The sequence below is a fragment of the Haliotis cracherodii genome, unplaced genomic scaffold (assembly GCF_022045235.1).
Source record: "Haliotis cracherodii isolate W230 unplaced genomic scaffold, xgHalCrac1.p SCAF_29, whole genome shotgun sequence".
NCBI lineage: Eukaryota > Metazoa > Mollusca > Gastropoda > Lepetellida > Haliotidae > Haliotis > Haliotis cracherodii.
This window is the reverse complement of record NW_027266285.1, coordinates 2752240-2778445: the sequence shown is the minus strand read 5'-3', so window position 1 is coordinate 2778445 and position 26206 is coordinate 2752240. Positions and strand designations below refer to the sequence as shown.

Below are 26206 nucleotides of genomic sequence, written 5' to 3'. Positions count from 1 at the left end.
AAGTGTAATAATTTTCTGATGTAGTATAATAGATATTCACGGATATATTTACATTGGTATTTCGAAATATTTAAACTAGGGAGCAAATTGGTTTACGTGAAATATATGCAGTAGGACTTTCATAAAGTTAATTGCGAATCTGCGACATGCCATAATCGGGGTCCCAAATGGGCCATACCAAGCTCCTCACAGCGATATCCCGTTCGCGGAGCTCTCTATACTTTGTTACCAAGAGTGTAACGAAGGTGTCGCGCGCTGGGAACCATATCAAGCTCCTCACAAATATCCCGTTCGCGGAGCTCTCTATACTATGTTGCTGAGAGTGTAACGAAGGTGTCACGCGCTGAAAAGGAGCTTGGGACCATATGTCCCTCCTTCAAGACAAGAATTTAAGAAGCTGCGATCACATTTCAGCACAATGCAGACGACAACCTCATAATCATATACCATATGGGTTATCGTGTTCACATCTAAGTTGTTTTTTGTAAACAAATAGAGCAGCAGTTGCAATGTAAAAACATACAAACAGTGATGATGACGATGATTGACAGTGATGCTACGTACCTGTGCTGTGTCAGTCTCGTGATCGACACACTCACAACAGGTCATCAAAATTAATCCGTTACCAGAAAATCAGAAACATGTCATTGTGTTGATCTAATTTACACAAGAAACTATGGGTGGATCAGTTTTATTCATACCTGGTTTTTTCGCACTGGCGAGTTTGGGCGTATATACTCTGTCAGTGAATTTTCCAGAACACACCGGTGTGCACTCCAACAGGTAGGCTACCCATTTCAAGAAAATCTGTCTTATGTGTATGTAGCTTAAACTTAATTCAAAGTCAGGAATTCAGGATCTTCCCTGGGTCTATCTATTTTCTAGTTCTTTGGAGTCTTAGTAATAGATTTTGGGGGTGCATGCTGACTACATGTTGCAGCTTCTCTTGATTTCCCAGAAACAATTTAGTGTTGTCATATCATTCCACATGCCCAAAAGCCTTAAGTCAATTATACATGTGGATTTCAAAAAGAAAATCAACCACTCACACTCTGAACATTGGGTGTATTTCTTACCAGAATAGAATGTCAGTTCTGTCATGTTCTATCACATGTACTATGTAACTTGCAATCTAAAGTGTTGACAGTGAGTGGTGTACAAGCATGATTATGCTATCACAAAACATCCATACCTTTTAGCATCTCACAGGACTCACAATGTACATGATGTAACTTAAATCAGTTCATTTTCTATTTGTATGCATGTAAGATGCAATATTCTGCACCCATTAACATGATTAGAACCCTGCAAGTTGACAATTTGTTCCATTAATCCACATGAAAATATATAGCCATATATATATATCTGAGCATTAAACTTGTTGAACATCTTCTTCAACTTTGTCAAACAGCATGAACATCTGAACGTATATATTGTTAACAATGATGGTTAATCAGTTTGATTTTGAAGACAATGCCAAAACCATGTCTTCGATTCACCCAACATGGCTAATGTTTGTTTAAAAATAAAATATAGAAAACCTGACCAGTAGCCTTGAGCCTGTGTAGGGGCACTAAAAATTAAGTACAAATCATATTAAATATGTTACTCTCTATGCTATCAAAACTACTTACTCACATCAGTCTGGAATGTTATGTTAGTTATACAAATGTAAACACAATCATAACCATGATAACAGACAAAACAGATGCCAATTTAGTTTTGATGTCTTATCAGTGTTGACAACATATCAGTACATTGTGTTTTTAGGATAATTAATCTTACCTCCAAAATCATGTCACAGACTGGAGACTATTCCATCATAAAGGTCTACGTACAAGGATGGGACCTGTCTATAACATAGTTACTATCACATACAGGCCATGTAGACAGTGCATGTAGTTGTGGAACAATGACAGTGAAGTAAACAATGTACGTCGTGTACATGAACAAAGCATGGTTAAATAGTAGTAGTGGGATGATGCCACAGTGGATCTCTATTTTTTTACTTCTGAATACAAGTATCGATCACAATCGCACACAAAGTAAAAAGTATTGATTCTTACTTTAAATGTATTCTTCAATAAATGTTACACCAAACACTATTTACTAGTGAAAATGTATTTGAAACATAAATATTTTCATCCATTGCGCCATACTTGACACTGCCAACTGTAAATCGTTAGTATGCCAGGTACATGGCCATCCTGTCTATGAAAAACATGGCTCATGCACCACAGAAAAGTGCACATGCAATTATCGGGATACATATCTGATCATGAGCAAGGTATCGTGATACATATTTGATCACACAGTTGGTGTATCGTCCCAGCCCTATTAAATAGACATATGATCATCATACACCGACAGTGTGGATGGGTTTGTCTGTTATTTACAGGCTCAATAAGGAAATATTTGTTAATATGCTGCCTGTGACATGACACGACACTCACTCACCATGCTCACTTATTCACTTCAGTCTTTAAAATGTACACTTGATGCTTTCTCCCTGAAATTCAAGACTGAAATTTACTCAATATGAGATATAATGTTATAAGACACAATGGTGTTTGACACTTTTTGTTTCGCCTGATCCGTTGTAATCAAGCTGATTATGCTGATTTGTTAAATGTGATGAAACAAATAATTTCTTTTTCCAGCTCCGATCTCAAGTTTCCAACAAATATGGATGAGTTACAGAGAGTTGCCAACTTCCTACATGACTACAAGAATGATCACTTCAACTACGTCATGGTCCTCTTCACTTCTGCATACCTCTACAAGCAAACCTTTGCAATTCCAGGATCAGTGTTCATGGTAAGCCCTGGAATATATGCTGGTATACATGACGTGAGGACATCAGATTTATGGAGGGATCAGTGTTCATGGTAGGCTATGATGTATGTATGTGCAAGGTCAACTGATTTAAGTAGGGATCAGTGTTCATGGAAGGCTATGATGTATGTATATGCAAGGTCAACTGATTTAAGTAGGAATTAGTGTTCATGGTAGGCTATGATGTATGTATATGGAAGGTCAACTGATTTAAGTAGGGATCAGTGTTCATGGAAGGCTACGATGTATGTATGTGCAAGGTCAACTGATTTAAGTAGGAATCAGTGTTTATGGTAGGCTAAACTTCACATTTCGTCCTAAATAACTGTTCCAATAGCTATTTCCATACATAAACATGATTTGTATCTCTTTCCTTGAATAAAGTTTAATAATTTCTGCAAATAAAGTTGAAATGACCCTCGCCTCGATGCAGATTGTCAAACCACCTGACACGGTAAAACAATCAACATCCGTAATTCGAGAGCCGGAAGTATCGGTAAGCATTTGCATATTGCACATGTGACCTAACATGTGATAACCGGTGAAGCTGAAATCAATTCCCGCTGTTTTTACAGTTGTATTAACAAGTGTTGGAGACGGTGTGTACAAGTGATTGTGGAATAAACACGCTGAATGTGAAGCAAACATAAGCCTAGTTAGTTACAACATAGTTAATTGGTGAATAAATTACTCACCATTGTCTCTTATGTGTTATTACTTCATAAATTAATTTTATTTTACGGGCACTAATTTGGTGTCGTACCGTGTAAACACAAAATGGCGACGTGTGCTGGAGTTACACACGCGACCTATCATTGTAGAAAAAAAACAACGCAAGATAAACATATTTTTATTGCATATATAAGGTTTGTGTGCGCACTTGTGATGTGTGCGAACTACGCACCAGTCGGAAAGTGCACGTTAAATCTCCAAAGTAACTAACTAACTAACTAACTTGTGATGTCCGTGTGTGAAATATGCTACAGTCGGCAAGCGCACGTTAAATCTTCTACCGGTATATCAGTCAGACTAGTGATGTGTTTCATTCCAGGTTGCCTTATACACGGAGTATAGGATTTGGGGTTGATTTTTAAGGCGTGTACAGGGGGGTCGTCTTATACGTGGGGTCGCCTTATACACAGCGATATACGGTATGTGCAAGGTCAACTGATTTAAGTAGGAATTAGTGTTCATGGTAGGCTATGATGTATGTATGTGCAAGGTCAACTGATTTAAGTAGGGATCAGTGTTCATGGTAGGCTACGATATATGTTTGTGCAAGGTCAACTGATTTAAGTAGGGATCAGTGTTCATGGAAGGCTATGATGTATGTATATGCAAGGTCAACTGATTTAAGAAGGGATCAGTGTTCATGGTAAGCTATGATGTATGTCTGTATGTATAGATAACAAAGTTATTTACAGATTCTTTTTTCTTTTTATGGTTTTGAAAGATATTTATGGTTTTGGTTAATCCTGTACCATTGTTTTTGCAGAACCTACTAGCTGGTGCTCTATATGGGACAAGGGTTGGGTTAATCCTGTACCACTGTTTTTGCAGAACCTACTGGCTCGTGCTCTATATGGGACAAGGGTTGGGTTAATCCTGTACCACTGTTTTTGCAGAACCTACTGGCTCGTGCTCTATATGGGACAAGGGTTGGGTTAATCCTGTACCACTTTCTTTTGCAGAACCTACTGGCTCGTGCTCTATATGGGACAAGGGTTGGGTTAATCCTGTACCACTTTTTTTGCAGAACCTACTAGCTGGTGCTCTATATGGGACAAGGGTTGGGTTAAACGTGTACCTTTGTTTTTGCAGAACCTTCTAGCTGGTGCTCTATATGGTCCATGGGTTGGGTTCATCTTGTGCTGTTTTCTGATATCCTGCGGTTCCTCCTTCTGCTACCTCCTGTCTGATTTTTTTGGCAAAAAATATATTATTCAATATTTTCCACAAAAAGTGAAATATTTTCAGACTTTGGTAAGTTCCAGATTTACTCATTTTGATGTATATTAATTTAAGAATACATTGTACGTGTCTATTCCCTGTTTCTTGTCTCTTGATGTTCAACAGCCATACCCTTTTGCATACAATTGGTGATAAGGCCCATTCATTTATGTGTAGTGTTTTGGGTATATGAAGCTCTTTTTCTGTTAACAATTGTGCTTATTGTATGACCTTTTGGACCTTAAATATTTTCATCTATTACCCTTGGATATGTTTCATATGATCCAGAAAAAATATGGAGTTTCACAGGGCTATAGCTTTCCAGTTCAGACTGGAGCCCTTTGTTGGTACCCTCTGAAGACAGTGTCTATATTTCCTTTATAGTTTCACAGTTATGTCACAGTTATAGTATAAGGATTTGCTTGGATGATATGATACCCGTCATTCTTTGAAGCACAAAAGTAATTATATTGTCACTGATGTTCTGAAAGCATTATTATTTATGTAATTTCTTGTTTCAGATTGAGGAAAATCTTGACAGTTTGTTTTTCTTCCTGCTGTTTCTCCGCTTGTTCCCAATGTCACCAAACTGGTTCATGAACATGGCTTCACCCATAGTGAACATTCCCCTCGACATCTTCTTTCTGTCTATCTTAGTAGGTGAGTCTTGGTTCGTCTTGGTGGATGAGTCTGGGTTTCTGGGTAGGAGAGTGGGATTCTATTAGTAGGTGAGTCAGGGTTTCCATTAGGTGGGTCTGTGTGTCTCTTAGTTGGTGAGTCTGGGTGTCTTGTAGTAGGTTGGTCTGGGTGTCTCGTAGTAGGTGAGTCTGGGTGTCTCTTGGTAGGTGAGTCTGGGTGTCTCATAGTTGGTGAGTCTGGGTGTCTTGTAGTAGGTGGGTCTATGTGTCTCTTAGTTGGTGGGTCTGGGTGTCTCGTAGTAAGTGAGTCTGGGTGTCTCGTAGTAAGTGAGTCTGGGTGTCTCATAGTTGGTGAGTCTGGGTGTCTTGTAGTAGGTGGGTCTGGGTGTCTCTTAGTAGGTGAGTCTGGATGTCTCATAGTAGGTGAGTCTGGGTGCCTCATAGTTGGTGAGTCTGGGTGTCTCATTGTTGGTGAGTCTGGGTGTCTTATTGTAGGTGGGTCTGTGTGTCTCTTAGTTGGTGGGTCTGGGTGTCTCCTAGTGGGTGTGTCTGGGTGTCTCTTAGTTGATGAGTCTGGGTGTCTTGTAGTAGGTGAGTCTGGGTGTCTTGTAGTAGGTGGGTCTGGGTGTCTTGTAGTAGGTGGGTCTTGGTGTCTCATAGTAGTTGGGCCTGGGTGTCTTGTACTAGGTGGGTCTGGGTGTCTTGTAGTAGGTGAGTCTGGGTGTCTTATAGTAGGTGGGCCTGGGTGTCTTGTACTAGGTTGGTCTGGGTGTCTTGTAGTAGGTGGGTCTTGGTGTCTCTTAGTAGGTGGGTCTGGGTGTCTCTTAGTTGATGGGTCTGGGTGTCTTGTAGTAGGTGGGTCTGGGTGTCTTGTAGTAGGCGAGTCTGGGTGTCTCATTGTAGGTGAGTCTGTGTGTCTCTTAGTTGGTGGGTCTGGGTGTCTCGTAGTAGGTGAGTCTGGGTGTCTCATAGTTGGTGAGATTGGGTGTCTTGTAGTAGGTTGGTCTGGGTGTCTTGTAGTAGGTCAGTCTGGATGTCTCATAGTAGGTGAGTCTGGGTGCCTCATAGTAGGTGAGTCTGGGTGTCTCATTGTTGGTGAGTCTGGGTGTCTCATTGTAGGTGGGTCTGTGTGTCTCTTAGTTAGTGGGTCTGGGTGTCTCCTAGTGGGTGCCTCTGGGTGTCTCTTAGTTGATGAGTCTGGGTGTCTTGTAGTAGGTGAGTTTGGGTGTCTTGTAGTAGGTGAGTCTGGGTGTCTTGTAGTAGGTGAGTCTGGGTGTCTTGTAGTAGGTGGGTCTGGGTGTTTTGTACTAGGTGGGTCTTGGTGTCTCATAGTAGGTGGGCCTGGGTGTTTTGTACTAGGTGGGTCTGGGTGTCTTGTACTAGGTGGGTCTGGGTGTCTTATAGTAGGTGGGCCTGGGTGTCTCTTAGTTGATGGGACTGGGTGTCTTGTAGTTGGTGGGTCTGTGTGTCTTGTAGTAGGTGGGTCTGGGTGTCTTGTAGTAGGTGAGTCTGGGTGTCTCATTGTAGGTGGGTCTGTGTGTCTCTTAGTTGGTGGGTCTGGGTGTCTCGTAGTAGGTGAGTCTGGGTTTCTCATAGTTGGTGAGTCTGGGTGTCTTGTAGTAGGTGGGTCTGGGTGTCTCTTGGTAGGTGAGTCTGGATGTCTCTTAGTAGGTGAGTCTGGGTGCCTCATAGTAGGTGAGTCTGGGTGTCTCATTGTTGGTGAGTCTGAGTGTCTTGTAGTAGATGGGTCTGTGTGTCTCTTAATTGGTGGGTCTGGGTGTCTCCTAGTGGGTGTGTCTGGGTGTCTCTTAGTTGATGAGTCTGGGTGTCTTATAGTAGGTGAGTCTGGGTGTCTTGTAGTAGGTGAGTCTGGGTGTCTTGTAGTAGGTGGGTCTTGGTGTCTTGTACTAGGTGGGTCTTGGTGTCTCATAGTAGGTGGGCCTGGGTGTCTTGTACTAGGTGAGTCTGAGTGTCTTGTACTAGGTTGGTCTGGGTGTCTTGTAGGTGGTTCTTGGTGTCTCTTAGTAGGTGGGTCTGGGTGTCTTGTAGTAGGTGGGTCTGGGTGTCTTGTAGTAGGTGGGTCTGGGTGTCTTCTAGTAGGTGAGTCTGGGTGTCTTGTAGTAGGTGGGTCTGGGTGTCTAGTAGGAGGTGAGTCTGGGTGTCTCTTGGAAGGTGTGTCAGGGTGTCTCTTGGTAGGTGAGTCTGGGTGTCTCTTGGTAGGTGAGTCTGGGTGTCTCTTGGTAGGTGGGTCTGAGTGTCTCTTGGTAGGTGGGGATGGGTGTCTCTTAGTTGATGGGTCTGGGTGTCTTGTAGTAGGTGCGTCTGGGTGTCTTGTAGTAGGTGGGTCTTGGTGTCTTGTGGTAGGGGGGTCTTGGTGTCTTGTAGTAGGTGGGTCTGGGTGTCTCTTAGTTGATGGGTCTGGGTGTCTTATAGTAGGTGAGTCTGGGTGTCTTGTAGTTGATGGGTCTTGGTGTCTTGTAGTAGGTGGGTCTGGGTGTCTTGTAGTGGGTGGGTCTGGGTGTCTTATAGTAGGTGAGTCTGGGTGTCTCTTGGTAGGTGGGTCTGAGTGTCTCTTGGTAGGTGGGTCTGGGTGTCTCTTAGTTGATGGGTCTGGGTGTCTTGTAGTAGGTGCGTCTGGGTGTCTTGTAGTAGGTGGGTCTGGGTGTCTTGTAGTAGGTGGGTCTGGGTGTCTTGTAGTAGATGGGTCTGGGTGTCTTCTAGTAGATGAGTCTGGGTGTCTTGTAGTAGGTGGGTCTGGGTGTCTAGTAGGAGGTGAGTCTGGGTGTCTCTTGGAAGGTGTGTCAGGGTGTCTCTTGGTAGGTGAGTCTGGGTGTCTCTTGGTAGGTGAGTCTGGGTGTCTCTTGGTAGGTGGGTCTGAGTGTCTCTTGGTAGGTGGGGATGGGTGTCTCTTAGTTGATGGGTCTGGGTGTCTTGTAGTAGGTGCGTCTGGGTGTCTTGTAGTAGGTGGGTCTGGGTGTCTTGTAGTAATAGGGTCTGGGTGTCTCTTAGTTGATGGGTCTGGGTGTCTCTTAGTTGATGGGTCTTGGTGTCTTATAGTAGGTGGGTCTGAGTGTCTTGTAGTAGGTGGGTCTGGGTGTCTTGTAGTAGGTGGGTCTTGGTGTCTTGTAGTAGGTGGGTCTGGGTGTCTTGTAGTAGGTGGGTCTGGGTGTCTTGTAGTAGTAGGGTCTGGGTGTCTCTTAGTTGATGGGTCTGGGTGTCTTATAGTAGGTGGGTCTGGGTGTCTTGTAGTGGGTGGGACTTGGTGTCTTATAGTTGATAGGTCTGGGTGTCTTGTAGTAGGTGGGTCTGGGTGTCGTGTAGTAGGTGGGTCTGGGTGTGTAGTAGGAGGTGAGTCTGGGTGTCTCTTGGTAGGTGGGGATGGGTGTCTCTTGGTAGGTGAGCCTGGGTGTCTCTTGGTAGGTGGGTCTGGGTGTCTCGTAGTAGGTGGGTCTGTGTGTCTTATAGTTGATGGGTCTGGGTGTCTTGTAGTAGGTGGGTCTGGGCGTCTTGTAGTAGGTGGGTCTTGGTGTCTTGTAGTAGGTGGGTCTGGGTGTCTCTTAGTTGATGGGTCTGGGTGTCTTATAGAAGTTGGGTCTGGATGTCTTGTAGTTGGTGGGTCTGGGTGTCTCGTACTAGGTGAGTTTTGGTTTCTCTAAGTGGTGTTGATATGTGAATCTGTGTTCGGTTAGGGTGTCTGTCTGGAATAATGTAGTAGGTGAAGCTAGTTAGAAGTTAGCAGTCAGTAATTAGTACCAGTTATAAGGTACAATTAATTAACCTATTTTTGCTATATCAAGCACTGAACACCTACCCAATTAAAAAATAAATGGCGAGTGAGGGTTGTTTATCATACAGTAAAACACTGCGTGTAGAATAAACCATGAGCGGTGCAGCCCCGAGTGGTTTTTTCTCCCTGCCGTGTTTTATCGTACGATAAGCAACAACCATGAGTAGCTTATTTCTTATGGGAGTTATCAGCATGATGTACAGTCGCTTTAAGGTTGATGATAAAATGTTCAAGCTTTAAAAATATACACCCGTATTTAAATAAAGATGACTCCCACAATAGAGTCCAACCTCGGCAATGTTTGACAAGTCCATTTTATGCACAGGTGGGTATTTCTTGCATATTCTAACAATCCTCACGTCAGTTACCTGTACCTTTTCTCCCAATACTGATTGCCATGTCTCTCCTGCTTTTGGATGCAATCGTTCGGCCAATGCGTATATCTGCATTGCCCAGGTACATCTATGGGGAACAACTCACTAGACATTCCCCTCTCAAAAATAACTAGCTCCAATATATGATGTCATCAAGTTGCAAGCGCATGTTCGAATCTCCAGAAATGACGGCATGAGAGAACAAATTTTATCGTTAAATACACCACACTTTGTTCTTCATTGTACTTTGCCATTTATTGTGTAGCTTTCTTCAATGATCAAATAATATCCTTTCCTCCCTTCTGTATTCAAAACTTTGCATGGATTCCACAGTGTTCAAATTATGGGTAGTCCTCGAATCATTGAGGTTTGCTCCCATAGTATTTGAATCTAAGTTCCCACTGGAGTTTCAGCCATTAACACTGAGGTTATGACAAAGACCCGACACTTTCAAGCTATTTTGGGAACATTGTTGATCTTGTTTCAGGTTCGATGCCGTACATATTCATCTGTGTCCAGACCGGCTGTGTTCTGTCTCAGATCAGATCTCTGGATGAGATCTTCACATTATGGACGATGGCCAAGCTGTGTGGAATAGCCATTGTGGCCCTCTTGCCTGGCTTTCTTATAAAGAAGCATTGTGCCAAGCAAAAAAAGAAAGAGTAGTGTAGCATTTGATAATTATGATATCATGAACCGATGAGGGTTTTGGAAGAAGAGAGAAGTTACACTTGCCCATCCTGCAGGATTCACAGTTGTCTCCCACTGTCACAGTATTTCAAGACAATATAAAGTTTCTTGTTGCCAGTTTCCAAATGAAACCACTGAATTGAAACATATGTTTGCAAAGAATTGTGAATAGAAATATGTGTGATCAGTATTTGATAAAATCACTATCAAACAATGCTGAAAGGAATGTTTTACAAATGTTGCAGAAACATGTATCTATTTCCCTTTATTTATTTATTACCATCACTATATCTACTACAAAATTGTTAGAATGTGAGTTACTGTGAAAATGCTGATCACTTCTCATATTTCACATATTTTGCACCAAGGAATTGTGAATTAGCTGTCATTTGATGTCTGAAAAACAAATTGAGCGTTTGATGCAATCTCATTAAAATCAGATCTTAGTTCTTGCTACTTCTAAACAAAGATCTGAGGACATCCCATTACGGGTCATGTCAGACAGCTTTCTTGTGCTTTATGGCACTAATTTCCAATAGGTAACTACGCTTTGAAACATATTTTGACAAATTCTCGCTAACAAATTTGAAACCTGAACAAAATAACATTCTGGAATGGCAAATAGATGGTCTAGATCGTATGGATACAGTTAGTAAACCTGTAACTATCGTTCAGAATACCCTGTGCTAAAGTTTTTTCGAGGTTGCATCATTAGAAATCACATTCCGACCGTCACTTTCATAATCTGGTAAGTGACGCTCTGATTAGTCGGATGAAAGGTCGTTCTGACGTGATGTGTTCAGATCTTTGTTTAGCGGTAGCGAGAACTAAGGTCTGATTATAATGAGATTCGTGTTTGATGTGACTACTATTTATGGGATATTTTTCCATTCAAGCATTCTTTTGCTTGTTGAAAGCATTATTTGAAATTTATGAATGGTAACATGGAATACAAAACATTGACCACCACTGAAGAGCGAGTGTGACGATATATCAAAGGGAGATAATCTTACTAAGTTGTCTGCTCTTTGACCATTGCTTGTTGCCCGTTTATCTGTTTACGACACACGATTTTGAGTGTAGACAGGGAATGTGTTTCTTTTACCAATGTTTTGTTGCATTTACTCATTAAGAAGTATTTTGCCTATGCTATTAACATGATGTAATGGTCGTTGCTTTTTTCAACCCCAAAGTATATTTAATTGAATGCTGTATCCATGCATATGCTGACACCCTATTTCATCTGAGAGCTAACATTTTTCTTTCAGCTCTCTTTCTGATTTTGGAAGTATTCAGTACATGATCCATTGGATGACTTTCCTTACCTAATGTGTATCATGTAATTGTACTGGGATGTAATTTCAATGTATATGTGAAATGTTAAGAATTGTTACTTTGGAGAAAATTAAATGTTTTTTTTACAAATTTGTACAAATAAATCATGTTTATATACAAAGCACAGTTAGGTTATGTATATATTTACATCAGTATGTCGTCCTATTACTGCATAGTGTCTGGCAAAAGTCCATAGGCCGATTTGATTATCAACCATTTCCAAGTTGGTTGTATTGCTAGCTCCTGTCCTGAAGGGGATGAAGTGCCTGGAAAGAGAGGTGAGTGTGGCCTGAGGGGGGTGAGTGTTCTGAGGGGGGTGAGGGTGGCCTGAGTGGGGTGAGTGTGACCTGAGGGGGGTGAGTGTTCTGAGGGGGGTGAGGGTGGCCTGAGTGGGGTGAGTGTGACCTGAGGGGGGTGAGTGTTCTGAGCGAGGTGAGTGTGGCCTGAGGGGGGTGAGGGTGACCTGAGGGGGTGAGAGTGTTCTGAGCGGGGTGAGGGTGTTCTGAGGGGGGTGAGGGTGTTCTGAGCGGGGTGAGGGTGGCCTGAGCGGGTTGAGGGTGGCCTGAGGGGGTTGAGGGTGGCTTGAGTGGGGTGAGTGTGTTCTGAGGGGGGGTGAGTGTCTTCTGAGGGAGGTGAGGGTGATCTGAGGGGGGTGAGTGTGTCCTGAGGGAGGTGAGGGTGACCTGAGGGGGCTGAGAGTGTTCTGAGGGGGGTGAGTGTGTTCTGAGGGGGGTGAGTGTGTTCTGAGGGGGTGAGGGTGGCCTGAGTGTGTTCTGAGCGGGGTGAGTGTGTTCTGAGGGGGTTGAAGGTGGCCTGAGGGGGGTGAGTGTGTTCTGAGGGGGTGAGAGTGTTCTGAGGGGGTTGAGTGTGTTCTGAGGGGGGGGGGGGGGTGTTCTGAGGGGGATGAGGGTGACCTGAGGGGGGTGAGAGTGTTCTGAGGGGGGTGAGTGTGTTCTGAGGGGGGTTGAGGGTGTTCTGAGGGGGGTTGAGGGTGGCCTGAGGGATGTGAGAGTGTTCAGAGGGGGTGAGGGTGTTGGGAATGGAGGGGAAGAGAATTTGAGGTGTCCCAGTGGGATGAGGAGGGAAATGATGCTTCATGTGAATGATACTGAATCTTGTCTCACATCTTGTATCTTGTGTCCAGTGTGGAATGGAAAAAACAAAGATCCAGTTTGACCTCTTGTTATTTATTTACTTCACAACAGATTGCATATTAATATCATATTTACATATGCACAAATAATCTCTACATGACTCTGGAATGTACAATAGTCTATGCAACAGAGAGCAGAAAAATCTTCAAAATTAACAAGACAAGCACAAACCAATTCAAAGGTAGTAATACAGATCTAGGTTACTATTCATATTTTATTACTCAAAAGGTAATACAAAATATCACCCAGGAAAACAACCCTGTGAATAAAATTATTTCAGGAATGGACCATTTGAGGTAATATTTGGACAAATTAACAAATTCAGTAACATTTCCGTTGTTTATTTCCCTGTGCAACAATCTTTTAGGACAAGCCTTTGTTTGGTTTTAATTATATTTTAATCTTGTGTCAAAAATAGTAAGTTTGCAATGACCTGTGTAACATTTTGCAGATCAAATGGGGTTTTATCAACCAATACACTTTTACTACAGTTTGGCATTTTTAACATGTTCATTTCATTCATATATAATAACTGATGATGATGAGAACTTGTGATCCTAAAACAATAGCTTCATTACTAAATCTACTGATAAACAAAATATTTTCATTTCCTGATTTGAGTTCTTTCATAAAATAAAAGCAACGATGTATTGTCATGGTTACCAAATCCATCAAACAGGAAAATAATTGGTATGTATTTGTATAAAAAATCACTTCCTAACAAAATATGTTCTTAACATTGGACTGAAACAGGTAATTGCTCCAAACAAATTTAAGTTGTGCACCCTTCATGATTAGTCAGCATGATGTTATTATTGTTATATTTGAAATTAACACTGAATAGTTTAAATATGTTTTTGCATTCTGTATTAATGTGGTTTAGTAATATTCATTGTGAGCCAGATCATGTAGACTACAAGTGTCCCTACTAGCATCAGTAGCCATCACCAAAAACAGTCTACAAGAGACAAAAGAGAATGTTTTTATAAATACTGTGAACAATTGTACAGTCCTGATATGCTATGAAAATTACAAAATGCCATGGGACCAGCCCTGATCATGTATATTAAACAAGTACAAAATGATAACTTTGATTATAACCTATTGTTAATCCTGTATGTGACAATGGATTCCACTAATCCATTATGTGACAAAGAAATATGGCTAATCCTTTGAAAATGGATTATACCTGATGGATTTTTGTTATGTGAAATGTATGTGAATAAGATAAATAATTTGAAAATAAATATGATGTAAGGATATGTTGAAGTATAAGGAACAAAATCAAATTAAAAACAGATATGGTCCAAATAAGAAACTGATACAAAAATATCGGAAACTCGAGACAAAATCAAAACTGCAACAAGGTTTTGGGTACTGTCAATGTAAATGACTGATATGGATATGGTTCTTTAAAAATTGTATCTGTTAATTGAATACAATAACTAATTTGGATGAAACTATCAATTCTTTACATACAAAAAGAATGCTGTCACTTGTCAATGTTTGAATTAAGTAAGAAACCCTTCTAAATATGGCTTTGTTATGCAGAAATCCCTGGGTTCCTTTCAAGACTGTTCATAAAATGTCAACAACGAGATCATGGGAAAAACAAAATCATAGGCAATGATACCATAATGGTAAAACGAAAAATAATGAATAGATATAATACTTAAAACCAAAATATTTCTTTGGTGTTAGTAAAACTTTATTTCTGAAAGATATACCAGTAATGTTGACTAAGTCTCACATAATATCAACCTATTTCTAAAATTATTTCTAATATTTTTAGTACTGTCCTAATTCGAGTATTTTTCCCAATCAATTTTCTCTTCCATTTTCATTTTGTTTCTTTGTACAACTTTCTACTATCTGTTCAAGAAAACTAGGAAATGCCCAAACTAAGATGTGGTTGAAAAGGAAGAAAACAATTAATGGAGAAACGAACACACGGTGTATGATGAAATACTGATATGTGACTGACTCAGAAACGTATGTTGTAATACATACTTGAAAAGTAAAAATATATCTGATGCACTCTGAAAACAGAGTATTTAATAGCATCAAAAGCACTTTTCCATGAGAAAAATAAAGGTGTGATATTCGATGGATGATGAACCAAACAAAACTTAAACAAATTTTAAAAAAACAAAACACTCTCTGTACATCCCTTACAAATCCTTCTGCTTCACTTTGAGAGGTCCAGTTGAAAGTTTTATAATATATTTCATATCAAATTTGGTACACACTGAAACAGTTATCAAATACCAAGTAACATGTTGAAGCAAGTTGAAGGAATGTATCAAGATATTATTGCAAAAAATGTGTTATTGAAATCACAGACTGAAACTATTGCATTGTACACAACAGTCATTTTGCCAGGCCTACCTTGATAGTTATCTATCTTAGTATTGTCCTTAAAAGAGTTATTTCCCTTATACTTAAAAACTGTTCAGTTTTTTCATCAGCATCTAGCCTTTCTTGAATTACTTTATGTCAAGGCTACCTGGACCTCTCAAACCAAACAAATCAGGTCATTCTCAAACCATCTCCAAAGAAATATTGCAGTGTCTAGTATAGCAATAACCATTTCTCAAAGATGCAAGGTATGATAGACTGTATACACATGTATAATTGATCTCAAATGCAACAAACTACTCATTATTTTCTCCCCAAATCCAGTAATCAGAAGTACTTTTCTTCCTACTTCATGAGCAAAGCAAGAAGGCCCAAAGACTGTCTTTCTTTTTATGTCATACATGTTACTGCCAACATGCCTTTGATATGTGTTGATTCAAATCTTATTAAAATTCAGATTTCAGTGCTTGCTACCACCATGGAAAGATCTGAGGGCATCCCAGGTCATGTCAGAAGAACCTTTTGTGAACTTTGACCGAACTAGAAGTCAACATTAGCCAATCAGATAGCAGTTTCTGTAGCTTTTCGGTGCTAGTTTCAAGCTGGCAACTTCCATTCCATAAAGATCTGGAACAGATGGCCGGGATTGTATGGCCATACTTCTCATGGGCTATGGAAAGTTTGAAATGCTTATCCCTTTGAAGCGAGAGACAAGACGGAATCAGACGTACAAGCCGTAACTGTTGTTCGAGGTTGCATGATCAGAAAGCACATTCCAACTGTCACTTTCCCAATCTGGTAAGCGATGCTGGAATTAAAGGTTGCTCTGACGTGACCCGTAATGGTTTTTGTTTAGCGGTAGCAAGCACAAATGTCTGATTTTAATGACATTAGTTGAGACTTACTGCCCGATATGGATAAAACGAGCAGGTATTTGCACAATTGAGATGATAACAAGGAGCTACAAGACCATATGGAGTTGGTTTGAGAACAGCCTGTCATTCTACGACTATCGCAGCTATCCATCAATAAACAACAAACACACTCTGGAAGCGGGCTGAGTACACAGTCAACATGGTCAGCTGCCTTCACCTGTGGCACATGATGGAGTCTGTCTACACTACAAGGCAGGCACCTGCAGCAGCACTCTTCTTCTGTAACTACCAACTCTTTCCCATTATCTAGCAAAGATTTACTTCAAATTTGATATATCCACTTATAGAACACTGAATCTTTTCCCTCACATGTTTTTGTGTCTGATGTTACTACTGTTTGTCACCTAAACATGTTTCCAACTGTATTTATCTCATGGTTACAACTTGAACATGGACTCTACCAGCCTCAAGTTCTGCTTCTTTCATGTTTTAAGAATATACTTTTGACATATTCTGGCTTCTGACTAGCAGGAAAATCTCAAATGCTGTTTCTGTTGGAGAAAGTTTATGAGTTTCTTATATAAACTTTGTGTCTGTGTTTACTCTTGTGAAACACTCCATTTAAAACCTAACTGTAGTGTACACAGACCCACAAAACTGATGTTGAGTAAAACGGGAGGATATTGATAAAGCTTTGACACACAAAAAACATCAACAAAACAAGAAAATGCACCAAATGCATGGACTTTCATCCAATCAGAAATGCTGACACAGCAAAAAAAATGGGACACGCTATCTGATTGGATGAGAGTTTGGTGTCAATAACAATGTCAATCATCACTGAAAATGACATGGTAACTTGCTTTGATATGGACATGATATACAGAACAATTGCAGCTTTAGCCTGGCAGAAAAATACAAAGGGGTTTATACATTCAGATGGTCGTTTGTTACTTTTGGTCATTTTTGTATTTTTGGTGTTTTTCAAGCATTATGCACAAGAATTTTGAGCAATATTACCCCTTTGAACTTTGCTGCAAAGTCTACAAATGATGGTGTATTGTAGAGATCATATCTGCAACCAATTCACAGAAACATTGACAGCCATTTGTTACCTATATCATTGGATCAACAACAAAGTTTATTTTTGTTTGTGAAGATTTGTTTGTCTTTCTACTCCCATTGTCTATGTGTCAATCTAACACTGCACTTGCTAAATTAGGTAACAATCATTTAGCAAAGACCTTTTATAATTGCTGTAGAATTTACCTTTTCAAAGTTCAACTTCACAGCTAACTTCAGAAAATTTAAGATAATAAACATGGATAAACAAGTGAAAATTGACGATCACAAAACACCTGCAATCGAAAACCCTGGGGAATCCATGTGTGAACACTCATAACATCCCACTCAACCATGTCTGTTTCACTGCTGTCGGTAAAATATATCTTTAATCCTTCAGTATTTCCACAATTATTACCTACTCATGTCAATGTTTTAAAATCCCTGTCAAAGCATGATCACTCAATGTGATATTCCATAATCAATAAACAATCCAACAACTTCTGCAGCAAAGTCCTCTGAGCCAGAAACTCCACAAAATTCAGTAGGTCCCTCATCACATGTCTGTGGATCCGGAAATGATGCCCACAAGCCGGCAAATTGACAAACATGACCAACCGTGCACTTGTATAGCGTCAGTACATGGGCACTGTTTCAACAAGCTCACAGGCGAAAGTTAAGCAGTAAAAGGAAAATATCACTGAGTTCAAATGATCCTGAGGCAGAAAACACTGGTCCCATACCTTGCAAGTCCTCCTCACAGAGTGTTCCATTGTCACTCTCTTTGAAACATTATGACAAGGAAATCAAAACAATATGGGACTGGAATATCCATAATTTGATTCCACCAACAAAAAACTTGAATATGCCCGACAGCAAAACTAGATTCAAGTCTACAAGGTAAGAAATTGCTTCCTTCTTTTCTTGTTTTTCAACAAGATGATGCAAGCAGATATCAAAACGTGTGACACAATTTGAAGGTCCTATTCTTCTAACTGGCGAAAGTCGTATGACTATCGTCAATGCTGCCTCTCTCAAAACAAAGTCTTTTCCGAAATGAAGACCCTTGGCTACCACTGCTTCTTTTCAAAGGATCGTTTTCTCTGAACTGTTGATACAGTTGAATTGGAGCACTCATCAGAGTCAGAACTGGAATCTGAACGAGGGTTCTGAAAAGAAAAACATCCTTTTATTCATTAAACACAATACACATATCATCTGATCAGTAAATAACCAGTGTACCAAATGCATTTTGTACATTTTGTTATTAGTTATACAAACTGACTTAAGTTGAAGTCATCGATAAGAATTATTACCAAAATGGAGCTCTGAATGTCACAGAAAAATGACACAAACTTCATCCAAGGTTTAGATCCCCATCAATAAATACAAGAGATGGGTCCCTGCAAGGTTACAAATGACAAAGCTTGGCATAAAGTTGTACCCATTAGCTACCTGGATCCTTTGATCTAAGAGATGTCACCTGACATGACGGTGAACATCTATACCCACTGCTGCTGAAACACTAAATAGCAACATTAAACCACAAGTCACTCCCTTAAGTTTAAATATGATTTGCTGTCTATGACATACCTCATATATCCTCTCTGGGGGTGATGAAACTTGGCTCTTCATCTTCCTGACAGTCATCTCACGGTCCGACAGTCCATCGGAGGCGTATGTACACTTGGCTAGTTCCATCTGGAGGTTTTCGGCGCTGTTGGTGGACATAAGCCCCATGTTATGTGACACCTCGCTTGTGTTCTCCTCCTCCTCCTCTGAGAACACACCTCCCTCGGAGCTGAGCGTGGATATAGACTGACGACACAGGTTCCGTCGCCGGGCTTCATCCTCGCTTACCTCCCCTTCTTCTTCTGACGTTGTGTCTGCTGAATGCTGTACACAAAATGAATTCAGTTTATGCATGTCAAATTGGAAAGTACTCATAAGATTACAAGAAAACTGTTTTCACAGAAATGTTTTCTGATAATAGACACAACAAGACCTTGAAATTGTTTGAAATGTGGAATAAATTAAATATGACACCACATAAATGTATATATGAGTATCCTTTTTGTTTAGTGTCTCCCACCATATGCCAAAGCGGTTAGCTACCATTATGAAAACAGTGGTATCATATCAACAGTAAAACTAGACTCCATTATCTGGATGACCCTCTCAAACACTCTGCATGATTTCCCAAACATTTCAAGTGACTTCGTTTTTCATCTCTTTATCTATTGATCAGTGTCTTAAACCTCCTTGAAACTAACCTTGACATTTCTGAATTTAACTGCAACTTTCTTGTCAGACTTGTCTCGTAGCCTCGGCAGATTTGGTGACAAACATTTTGGCGAAATTTCTGGATCACTTCTCGTCCTCTTCATTGATACAGACACAGTTTTTTGGGCATTTTCTAACACTGAGTTGTCTGCCCTATGTCCTACTGTATTATCAGCTGTGATGATAATAGTATCCTCACTTGTAATTTCCTTAATGTCTTTGATATCTATATCTGCTGTGTCGATGGGACAATTCAGATTTTCATTCGAGTCTTTTTCTAGAATTGTTGTTTTTGATTGAAAGTCAGGCTGATTGGTGTTTTCAACCTCGACAATATTATACACTTGGTGAACTTGATGTCGTGGGCTATTACATGGCGAGTCACACGTATTGCTTTCAACATCCGCGCTGACCTGACTTGACCTCTTGCTGCTGCATGTGATATCACTACATCCTCCATCACACCCAAAACAAACATCATTCAAATTACGCTCATCTAAATTCTGATTCTTGTTCTTATCAGGACAGTCCGATTCATTTTTCTTTTCTCTTCTCACAGCCAAACCTGGGCCTGGATGCAAAGTCACCCGTTTAGTTTTTGATTCATCTTGACTTGAGTCCTTCGATGGGCTTCGTATAGGCGAGGTAATGTCCTTCAGCGATCCACGGCTGTTGCTGCGCCGGTGACGATTCTTGCGGTAGCGCATTTTTGTGGGTGATGGAAGAACTTGTTCAGAACTGGTGGTCATGCTACCTTCCGTCTTCTGCGAGTCCGGACTGAAGAAGATGGCAAGTAAATTAATTAAAATTCAATTCAAATCATAATTCGTGTTACACAGTATTAACTTTAGATACCCTATAGATTTTTTTTATACTCCCCAGCAAGCTCAGAATGCAGTTTGATTGCACACAAATACCTAGACATGTAATGATGTCATACACAGAGAGAAGACACACGTGGTGTTGAGTCTGGTACTTTGTAAGTGGCCTATTATTACTTTATTCAAATACTCAATATATAGAAATAAGTACAATACACATATCCACACACTCCTCAATGTATTCCAACACTTCATGGGTTCTTTAGTGCCTCCATGGAGCTTGCTTTTACTGAATCACATTCACAAAATTGTTCTCACGGTTCATAAACATTGGTATGAGATTACACTGATCCAGACACATGCTATAGTACACACTGACAGATCTACCTTGCAGGGTCAGAAGATCTGTAGCATCTCTTCTTCCCAATTCTATCTAGCTTCTCCTGGGCTTTGATGATTGGACGGACAATACTTTTCCGTCGCTTTGAGTACAACGCCAGCATCTGTTCTCTCCTTCAAGAAACAATTATGTATATTTGACAAACCAATTCCAGGAAGTGAGGTATCATGTGTTTACATGAACACCTCTTGATCAGTCACTGGTCACAACACTGACAAGGACATGAACTAGGGACTTGATATTACAACATTCTCACCAAATAACAATGTCATGAAAATCGTTTCAAAATCACTAGAATTTGTTAATGTTTTTTATCATGCCAACTTGTATTTGTCCAACATACGACAGATACAAGTCGAATGCATCATGGTAACAGATGAACGGCCAACAGTAGAAGGACTTACTTGATCAGCTCTCGTTCCCTCTTCTCGAGCTGCAACATGCACGCTGTTAGCTCCATGTACAGGTTGTTGGCTCGCTCCAACTTCCGCTCATAGTGCTCCCGCACATCCTGGGCATGTCTGCAGTATAGATAAGATTACTCATACAAGTTTCCCCCTGAATGAGAATGCAGATGAGCCACAATATATTTCTGAATGAGTTAAAGTTTAGAGTCAGCACCTGGCTCTGCTCATACATGCAATAGTACTTGTCACTTGCTGTTACTAGTTCCCAAGTTTCCTTCACACATTTTGATTACAATGTAGTTTTGACAGATTTGTGATGTATGTCCATCCTGTTACCTGAGTTCTTCCTTCCTGCGACGGATGAGTTCCTCTTCCAGCTGAGGAAAGTGGGACCCCTCGGATCGCATCTTCATGAAGAGCTCCCGGATCTCTTCCTGCCACTTTACCTGCAGATAAGGAGACATACACAATAGAGAGTCAGATACTTCATAGACAGTCAGACACACACTTCATAGAGTCACACACATCTGAAGAGAGCTTTTGGCTGCTGTTTTGCTGTGTGTTTCTTTATTTCAGTCCATTAGAAGATAAACTTATCTCAACTAGTCAGGCAGAGAAGTAGCAATAAGAAAATGAATTGTAACCACTGTGTTGAGACCTATTCTGAACACTGTTACAGAACATCATCTCATCCTATCCCAGCAGCCTAGACATGGTCAGACTGGAGTTACCTGCTCTTCCATGAAGTCCTCCCGGCTGTAGTTGAGTAGCTCTGGGGAGGCTATCTCCAGATGCATCAACACCTGCCGGAACGATGGCCGATTGCGGGGCTTGGCACTCCTGGAAATGCAGGCGATACATGACATACCTATTGGTAGCTATGGTCATAAATCACATTCACGCCATACACATGGATGTACATTTGTTATCTATCATGAGGGGTCCTGAGGACTCAATGCCTAAAAAAAGAAATTCTAGCAAGACACATTTATATGTTACAATGTAAACGAAAGTTGTATTTATAAAACCCCATGGATATTAACATATTATAAAGCAAATATGCCTAGGATACCAAATAAAATCCCAGGGATATTATATAAAATCCTGGAAATAATACAACAGACTTAACCCGACTGGAGAACAATAGGATGACATCAGTGGAGATTAGTAAGTACTATAATGTGCCAGTCTTGAAGTTTTATGAATATATGACGCAGAATTCCGTGTCCAGTAAATCCCTGCATACCTGACTTTCATGACACTTTTTCTATAGTCTACATCATACAGTATTGAAGCTCTAAATGCATGTGACTGCATGTTCGTAATCTTTATTCCCTTTGATGTACTGTGTGACCAAATCGCCACCCCATGACTATCAACAGAACATCCAAGTCAAAGGATTGTTACCAGATTTTTATTTTCCAGAACCAATCAAAGAGTAGAACTGTGAAGAGAGCTGGGAGATGCGTCTTACCAACAGAGCCTCATGAGCAACTGGAAGCCCTCAGGGCAGGTTGACGGCACCGGGAGGTGAAGGCTGTTGCTGCCCACGCCCCAGATGATGGCCGACGAGTCAACATCCCGATAAGGAATCTCTCCAGTCAGCAACTCCCACACCACCACACCAAACGACCTGGAAACAGACACACATGGAAACTCAACATAGAAGATACAAGAAATCTCTTCATGCATATGTTCAACAGGAATCAGCAATGTGAAGGCAATGAGTTCTTGGAATGTTCAACCACTCCTTTACCATATCACAGGAACATCAGTTAAAATGATCTCCATGCTGACATACCAGATGTCCACTTTCTCCGAACAGGGTTCATTCCTGATGACTTCAGGCGCCATCCAGGCGACAGTCCCAGCAAACGACATTTTGGTGCTCTTCTCATTCCACTCTCGGCTCGTGCCGAAGTCCGAGATCTTCACCACATTATTACTGGCCACTAACACACTGCAAAACAAAACATCCCACTCTATACCACAGCAATAATTATCATGATGTAAATGTCCTGATTAGAGGATTGTTAGAACATAATCCAAACAGAGTGAGTACATCAGCTGATAAGTGCACGATCTTTGGTACACTGCTAGACGGTGTCTCAAAAACAGGAGCACTATTGATGAAGAGCATTTTCAGTATTGCCAAATTAGAATAATGGTATAATGATGACAAAATAAAATAAAATCTAATTCACTGTTTGGAAACACAACAGGAAATGTTTTGCGACATCCCTAGAAAATATATTACACAATACAACAGCTCAATAACCAATATCATATCTAGGATACTGTCACAACTTACTTGGGTGACTTTAGATCCCGGTGTATGATCTTGTGTGAATGGAGGTAGTTCATTCCACTGGCAATCTGTTTGGTCCAGTCCAGTATGAGTGTGGGCGGTATTTCCTTGCCATCACGAAGCAACTCATACAGCTGTCCATAAGGGCAGTACTCCATGATGATACAGTAGCAGGGCGCCTGCGTACATACTCCCCTGTAACAAGCATATATGCATCAGCTCTAGGCTACACCAGCAGTGGTATCTTGGGATATCATTACTAACACTGAGAAGGCACAGAAAGCACTGCAGCCTAGCTGTTCTTCCCCAACCAATCTCTCAAGTGGAAATTTAAGTGCCAAATAAAATCTCATTTTTATATTTCAAATGACATTACTTCACTCTGGACTGATGTAATATCATGCAGAATAGTCATCTTGAGGAACGTTATACAGAATAGTCACCTGGAGGAATGTTATACAGAATAGTCACCTGGTGGAATGTTATACAGAATAGTCACCTGGTGGAATGTCATACAGAATAGTCACCTGGAGGAATGTTATACAGAATAGTCACCTGGTGGAATCTTACACAGAATAATCACCTTGTGGAATGTTACACAGAATAGTCAATTGGAGGAATGTTATACAGAATAAAATGTGGTGGAATGTTAAAGTATTTTAGATATATTTACCAACAAACTGACTGACATCACATAAAATGAATTTCTAGACTGTGGTTTCCCCAGCATTGAGGTATTGCTACAGCACTCACTTGAAAGCAATGATGTTCGGGTGGTTGAGTTTGCGGAGATTGCGGATGTCTGTCTCCTTGACGTCGCGGACCTTCTTGACTGCTACCTCCTCTCCTGTCAACTTTCCCAGGAACACAGCACCCTGCGCCCCGCTCCCCAACCACTGCAGGTCAGTGATGTTCTCGAAAGGAATCTCCCAGTCATCTAGAGAAGAGGACCCTTACATGAATAACTCACATTAGAAGAAGGGCAGAATAATGTCATCATGAGTGAGGATGGTGTTATGCCGTTTAAGCAATATTCCAGCAATATCACAGCAGGAGACACATAAGGGGCTGCACACAATTCACCCATGTAGAGAATAGAGCCCAGTTCTCCAGTGTGACCCGTGAATGATTTATCCGAATAATATTAAGTATCATTCATTTAGGACACATAACCTTCTGTCAATCAACTGTGGAATAACTGCAGACACGATAAATGATATATCTTCCTCAAACCAGTTTTCAAATTATATGAACTAATTCATGGCACACTACATGTACTTCAATGTCATCCTGCACATGTTACATCTCTTCAGCAAAACATAATAACTCCTTGCACTACATCTGCAGGTGACAATCCTACCTTGTTGTTTCAGCTCTGCGGCTGCTGCCTTGCCAATGATGGTCCATACCGGACGAAGGCAGCCCAGCAGCCCCTCAAAGAAACCCCTCTGTGTGCCATCCCGGTAGCCTACGTCCACACTGCCAGATGGATTGTGGATCGGAGTTACCGGTGCCGACCGGGCAAATGTTGGGGATGGCGTGGAGTCTGAGGAGGACTTCTCTGTGAGGCTCAGCTGGTCAACTTCATGCTCCAAGCGGAGCATACTGCAGAGAAAAGGAGAAACATTAGTCAAGGTCACACTGTACCAACAGCAAACCTTCCAAACATGCAGTAATATCCCTATATCACAGGGAACAGTTCAAAACTGTCAAGTGTCAGGCAATCAGTGGTTGGTAGCATGAACAACAATTCAAATCCTTAGGGTAGGTTGACATACAATCAAGCAGGTCTTGATGTAACCACTCTTAGTGCATTTATATACTGGCAACCTACTCTGTTTCGGCATCACGTCAGGCTTTCCTCACACATCAAACTCACTCACTCACTCATGATTGTTTGAGAACAAAGCAAAACTGCTATTTTAGAAGTATATTGTCAAGATGGGGTCACATTATTCGGTTGGCCAACACAAAATACAAGTTGCATGCAAGTGTTTGCCGATAATGAATTTCACTTAAATTTCAATTTGTCAAATGCCGCATGACCCACTTCATCATATCCAACACAGGTTAATTTTAACCAATGAAATTTATGCCTGAGTAAAAAAAAAGATTTGCATAAAGCTAATTCTAGGAAATCAACAACGGACATGTATGTAAAGTATCTCATTTCATCGTTGAAAAAGTTCTATCACACAGTTTTTATATTGTAATCTGACTGTAGTTATTGTAGCAGCTATTGTACATAATGAAAAATATCCATAGATTTATCCCTGTTATCATGCAATGTAACTTGTCATTGTGAACACTCCTTGTCTCGTGCATGTGTTGCTTATTGGCACAGGTCGTGCATGGTATTCATTGGTGTAATGTCACTTATTATGGAGTTGACTGATTGAAAAAGCCACCTGATTACATTTACACAATGAAGAAAGAAAAGAGGGATGTTCGATTTGACTACATCAACCGGTATTTATATATGGTGTCATTTCATCAATTGAAGGAACAAGGCAACACATGAACAGTGATGTTCTTTGTGAAAGAACAAACACTAAACATATTACTAATTTTTTACCTCTTCTGTGACATATATGGTATGAGACAGTATATGTGTATGTAATAATTGTTTACTGGTTGACATGGCCAAAATCTTGGTTTCAGATGGTTTTGATAACAGAGATAGGGCCACTCGCGGGAAATAAACCAAACTTTGGATAAATGAATCAGATAGGACCCATGGTAGCTAAAAGCCTACAACACTACTTTTAAAACATGCACATTCCATCGCCTGGCAGATTTGTTCTTCACTGTAGTTCAAACTGTTTGACATTTACTGTCAAACTGTTTGAGATATAAAAAAATGAAACTAAAGTAGATAACTTTCCAGTCATTTCAAAGTTTCAAAAGCTACAATAACCATGACAAAAAG

The 26206-nt window shown here is 40.6% G+C and overlaps 3 protein-coding genes across 10 annotated transcripts in view; 1 reads left to right on the top strand and 2 right to left on the bottom strand.

Annotated features, from left to right (window-relative positions):
* The first annotated feature begins 226 nt into the window (after positions 1–226).
* On the top strand, positions 227–11873 carry LOC139473492 (transmembrane protein 41A-like). The gene is made up of 5 exons (XM_071256110.1): positions 227–783; positions 2661–2817; positions 4657–4818; positions 5307–5445; positions 10072–11873. The coding sequence occupies exons 1-5, from the start codon at positions 677–679 to the stop codon at positions 10248–10250; spliced, it is 744 nt and encodes a 247-aa protein (XP_071112211.1). The 5' UTR covers positions 227–676; the 3' UTR covers positions 10251–11873.
* LOC139473427 (uncharacterized) lies at positions 11775–12707 on the bottom strand. Its single transcript, XM_071255996.1, has one exon. It carries the CDS (start codon positions 12705–12707, stop codon positions 11775–11777), a length of 933 nt encoding a protein of 310 aa, XP_071112097.1.
* Positions 12708–16512: 3805 nt separating this feature from the next.
* The window catches only part of LOC139473490 (mitogen-activated protein kinase kinase kinase 13-B-like), an 83611-nt gene continuing 73917 nt past the window's right edge, over positions 16513–26206 (bottom strand). For all 8 annotated transcript variants that reach the window (XM_071256100.1, XM_071256102.1, XM_071256103.1 and 5 more), the window contains 12 exons: positions 24638–24882; positions 24031–24214; positions 23281–23472; positions 22771–22929; positions 22444–22602; positions 21701–21809; positions 21306–21415; positions 20967–21083; positions 20550–20675; positions 19332–20118; positions 18652–18954; positions 16513–18227 (listed from right to left, as the gene is read on the bottom strand). In XM_071256100.1, coding sequence (XP_071112201.1) covers positions 18129–18227; positions 18652–18954; positions 19332–20118; positions 20550–20675; positions 20967–21083; positions 21306–21415; positions 21701–21809; positions 22444–22602; positions 22771–22929; positions 23281–23472; positions 24031–24214; positions 24638–24882 — 2590 coding nt within the window. In that variant the 3' untranslated portion in view covers positions 16513–18128. The remainder of the gene's footprint in view (positions 18228–18651; positions 18955–19331; positions 20119–20549; positions 20676–20966; positions 21084–21305; positions 21416–21700; positions 21810–22443; positions 22603–22770; positions 22930–23280; positions 23473–24030; positions 24215–24637; positions 24883–26206) is intronic.